This window comes from Capsicum annuum, chromosome 10 (genome assembly GCF_002878395.1).
Source record: "Capsicum annuum cultivar UCD-10X-F1 chromosome 10, UCD10Xv1.1, whole genome shotgun sequence".
Lineage (NCBI taxonomy): Eukaryota > Viridiplantae > Streptophyta > Magnoliopsida > Solanales > Solanaceae > Capsicum > Capsicum annuum.
In genome coordinates this window covers 203,390,584-203,395,543 of record NC_061120.1, presented here as the reverse complement: position 1 = coordinate 203,395,543, position 4,960 = coordinate 203,390,584, and the positions used below count along the sequence as shown (strand labels likewise).

Here is a 4,960-nt window from a genome sequence, read left to right as displayed (position 1 = left end):
AAAAGAATTTTTATTAGTGTGGCTCATATCAGGCTCGTATATGAGAAGACATATTTATAGTTTTCTTTGGTTAATCTTCCAAAATCTGTTTATTTTTAAAAGAGCTTTGTAAGTATTTTTAGAGGAGTAGTTTGTATTTGGCTATGTGAAACACACATTTGCCTGTATTCACTATAAACACACATTGGCTACGCGGAATTTGGCTCGTCAGTAACGTTACTAATGGAATTTCGTCATAAATTCCTTAGCGACGAGCCAAATTTAGACGAGACGGAGTTTGGAAATTACTAATGGAGTTTGGTTTACCATGGATTCCAAAAGCTCTTTCCGAAAAAGTCTAATTTATTGAGCTTCTGATAAAGAACTTCTGGTAGTACTCAAAAACACTCATATATTTTTTTTTTTTTTGTTAAAGTGACCGAACATCTCAACTTTTTTAAAATACAAACCTTTGACTTCTCAGAAATTTGGTCAAAGAAACAATTAAGCAAAAATAAATAAATTATATTCTATTGACAAGTATTTAAACAAATGATCACACAATCTAACATGAATAACATACCAGAAATGCCAGCAGTGCAGTAAACAAGAATGAAAATCATGCCACCAAAGGCCCAAGCAATGCCAAGAATACCAACACCACCACATTGGTCACCATTATGTTTGGTGTCACTTTGGCTCTTGTAGCCAATCACAGTGAGGACAGTTATATATAGAAACAAAAGTGTGGCAATAAATTCAGCAATAATAGCTCTGTAAAAAGACCATTTTCCAAGTTCCTCAGGGTCAATAAGTGGTGCTGGAGGTGGATCTTGGTAGTCCTTATTAGGGGCATATTGGTCATTTCCATACTCAATGTCCTTAGCCATTTGTAAGGAATGTAATATTTGTTTTTTGAGGGCTTTAGAGTTATGAGAGAAATGTGTAAAAGTTGATTGTGGTGGAGTTAAATGGTGAATGAAAGGGGGTATTTATATATGGATTGGCTTGGACTATAGTGGAATACTAATATAATTAAACACACTTTTTGCCGCCCCATCTCACCTTTTTTATGTTTGTTCTAATTTTCTTCACTTTCATCGTGATGAACACAGTCTACCTCTAACTTGAGTCGAGGGTCTTGAAGGATTGGATCAGAGGCGGAGCCAGGATTTGAAGTTTGGGGATTCGAACCCCATCTCAGAGACGCGGAGGTGACGCGCCTACCACTGGACTGCCAGCCATGTTTGTATGAGGGTTCGGACATATATAATTATACATATTTTTAAAATTTTTTTTAATTACAAATATAGAATCTACACAAAAATTGGGGGGTTTGGCCGAACCCCCCATCAAGCACACGGGCTCCGCCCCTGGATGGGATACCAATTATCCATATGCATGTATATAATCATTAATCTAGTTAATTATAGTTTAGTTACTGTTGAGTCTTTTGGTTGGGAAACAAGCTGTTAGGGGATTAATTATCTCTGGATTAACTATTCTGGGATTAGTAATCCTATCTTCAATTCCGGAATAACTAATCCTTGAATGAGTCATCCTATATATTTTATCTCAATCAAACATCGATCAATATCCTATGTGTGGGACACAGCAAACTCATCTCATGCCAAAGGCAATTTGAATAATGCAATAAAATTAAAGTTAAGTTAGAAAAACTAGAGAGAATATAAAATGGTAAAGTGAACCGACCATCTTCATCAACCACAAATTTTCCTTCATGCATATGTATAATGGCTCACACCGCCGTCCAGTCCTACTCAGCCCACAATAATTCTTATTACAACAACTAATATATAGCCATGTTACAGTCATTTGATTTTATTAAGGAATTAATATGTGTTTAAGAAAAAGAGAGAATAAATAACATTATCCCCAAATATATAACAATGTGGGAAAGACTCGCCGTAACTCGTAAAGTTGTTGTCATATGACGAAGGATGATACAAGCACGGTTAGCTTGGATCACATTAGGAGGGGCTTTCATATATGGATGATAGCTTGGAGTCTGGAAGAATGAATGAAGAAACAAATACACAAGGTCATGGGCAATCAAGATGCCATTTGGATAATCAAGACGGGCATATGTGGGTTATTTGTATAATAGTCATGTTTGGACTATTTTTGTAATAGGCTATTCTTGTAAAGTGTAATATCTATAAATAGTTGCCTTAACCATTTTCATACGGATATTTTGGATGATTGAATTATCTTGAAAAGACTTGATATTTAGTTATTCTATGTTAGGGTAGTAATTGGATTCAATTTCAATTATTAGATTAGATCGAGTGATTAGGGTGGATTCTTGAATTGCTTGTGTTATCTTATTCGCTTGATTGATCGTCGAGTTATCGTATTGTGGATTCAATTTAGTTTCTCGTGTATTTAATTGAGTTCTCTTTCTCCCTTAGTTTAATTGTTGTTCAATTGAGCTCTTCTTTCTTCACTTTGCATCTCTCATTTCTCAACTATCCTTTAATTTTGTTGTTTAATTCTGCATTCCACTATCGATTTTAATCATGTCCTACTAGGATCATTATCAAAGTAGTTATGGATTTGAGCCATAAAAATAACCGTTGTAGAAATATATATAAGGTAAGGTCGCATGTACATAATAAACGTTTGTGATTTAGCCCTTTCCTAAATCCCGCATAACGGGAGGTTAGTACAGTGGACCTCCCTTTATATCCATACATAACAATAGAAAGGACAAAATGGAAGACCAATGCGGCAAGTTAATAAGGTCCATTAGGAAAATATGCAAATCGATGTAATCGGTCGCTCTCTAAGTTATACAGTCAATTCTAAACACATACATTCAGAAAGTTTTGAGACCAGACAAAAGTATTATTATTTTTCGGGTATAAAATCAATACTTTTTTCTTGAAGTGAACTCACATTTTTAATTTTTTCTCTATTTTTCATTCACTTTCATTACAAACCCAACAAGTATTACTAGAATAAGAAGAGGTTTATGTTGTGTGTATTTGTAATTCATCAAGAAGGCTGTTACAAGAATCAAATTAGATGGCTATTGGCTACACAATCAAATTTGTGTTACCTCTCCTGTATATCTCGTACATATGAAAGAAATTGATTCATTTTGTCTTGTCAGCTCATATTTCATAAGCACGAAATCACATCTTTTTACTATCTCTTTTCAATCGCAATAAAATACAATTCAATACAAGCAGAGGGAAAAAACATCTGTCTAATCAGTTAGTGTTCGCAAAAATAAGATGAAAACACAAAATTATTGCTTTGAAGCATGAAAGATCACTATTTTTTAAGAGTTATTGTCCGTATATTTTTTAAGAATTACAAGCAATTCTCTATCAGGATACAACTAAGCCTGAAAGTATATTTGCAAATTGAATACACCACTTCTAGATTTTCATTCGTATTTATAAAGTCTAAACAGTCACATCTTTTTGAAAAGACACAACTATTCTAAACAGATGCAACTATTCTGAATAGACACAACTATTCTATTCTAACAGAATTCTTTATTATTGTTTTAAAAATACATAAGAATAAAATTTTTAATTAAAAATCTGACCCAGCCCGCATCCAAGCCACAAGTGCAAGTCTAAATCATTTAGATATTTATATAATTAAATATATATATATATATATGTGTGTGTGTATGTATGTATATATAAATACACTTATTAAACTTAATGAGCTTGGTTTTATACGACGTTAAGGATGTCTTTAAACCACTAATATAAAAGAACCCGCATATTACAACTATACTTTTACAATTAGGAACACTTTGATTTTATATGCGACAAAAAAGTGAGATGATAAAAGGACTTAAAAGAACAAAGATAAAAGAAAAAAAAAATTCTTTATACTTTGCATGACACAAAGGTTTAATTCCAACAAGGTCTTCAAATGTTGAGCAAATAAGGATCATACACTACTAAAAATTTGACCTACAATAATGATTAATATGCAATTATTAAATAACCAACGTCAAAATCATTTTGTAGCAACGATTTTAACCACTGCAGTAGACCATTGGATCTAATAAGTCAACACTTAGATTAAATTGTTGCATCAGTATATAATCATTTTCATAGAAGTATTTATTGCAACAGTTTACAAAACTATTGCAATATTCAACTCTATCGGAACGGTTCTTTTGGAAAAAATAATAATATTACTCATCTTTTTCGCGAAAAGTTTGATACAAGTCAAATGGCCACCCTAATTTTTGAAGACATGATTGGAGACCATCACTTAAAGGCTCAAGACTTAGTCACCCCGAGGGCACAAGAATATGCAAGGAAGACCCATTTTGAGCCTACCATTTATCAAGGCCGTGAGTGGAAGATTGCTAGGAGCATTGCAGACTCGAGGATTCACGGTTTTGAACACTTAATAGCTCACGGTTTTGGATCATCTTCATTGAGGACATTTTGGTCACTTCACTTTGTCCAAAATGCACTCTATGGCCACTCCTCTCATTAAGGGTAGTGTAGTCATTTGTCTTCTTTTGTAATGTAATATAAATAGAACAAGATAAGGTTCTAGGACTTAGTTGTTTATTGATGTAAGACTTGAAATATGAAACACCTTTAGTTGTAGGGCTTGGAATAGCCACCACACCAAAATGAGGGCAACAAGTGTGGATATCACTTGTGTTGCAATGTTGGCTTGATGCGTGGGTGTTTAGAGGAGGTAAAGTTCCTCTTGTGTCAACGTAGGAGTTAGGTTAACCGTTGTGTGTAGTGTTAAGGGTCCAAGAGTGAAATATATTCTTGTATTCTTAAGATTATACCAATCAAGGTCTAACTATCTATCCATTTTATTTATGTTGTAATTGTTTCTTTGTGTTCTTGTAATCGAAACCCGTGACTTGTTGTTCTTGTTTCATTGTTGTTGTTCTTCACCTTGTCGTTGTTAACTTAATTTGTTGTTGGCTGTTTTTAGGTGCTAAACACCACAATACATT

The 4,960-nt window shown here is 33.5% G+C and overlaps 1 protein-coding gene across 1 annotated transcript; it reads right to left on the bottom strand.

Annotated features, from left to right (window-relative positions):
* Positions 1-561: 561 nt before the first annotated feature.
* LOC124887621 (aquaporin PIP2-1-like) lies at positions 562-970 on the bottom strand (the record flags this gene model as incomplete). Its single annotated transcript, XM_047397211.1, is given in 1 exon segment — positions 562-970. A coding segment is annotated over 1 exon segment (308 nt), but the record flags the coding sequence as incomplete, so codon positions are not given.
* Between the last annotated feature and the right edge of the window lie 3,990 nt (positions 971-4,960).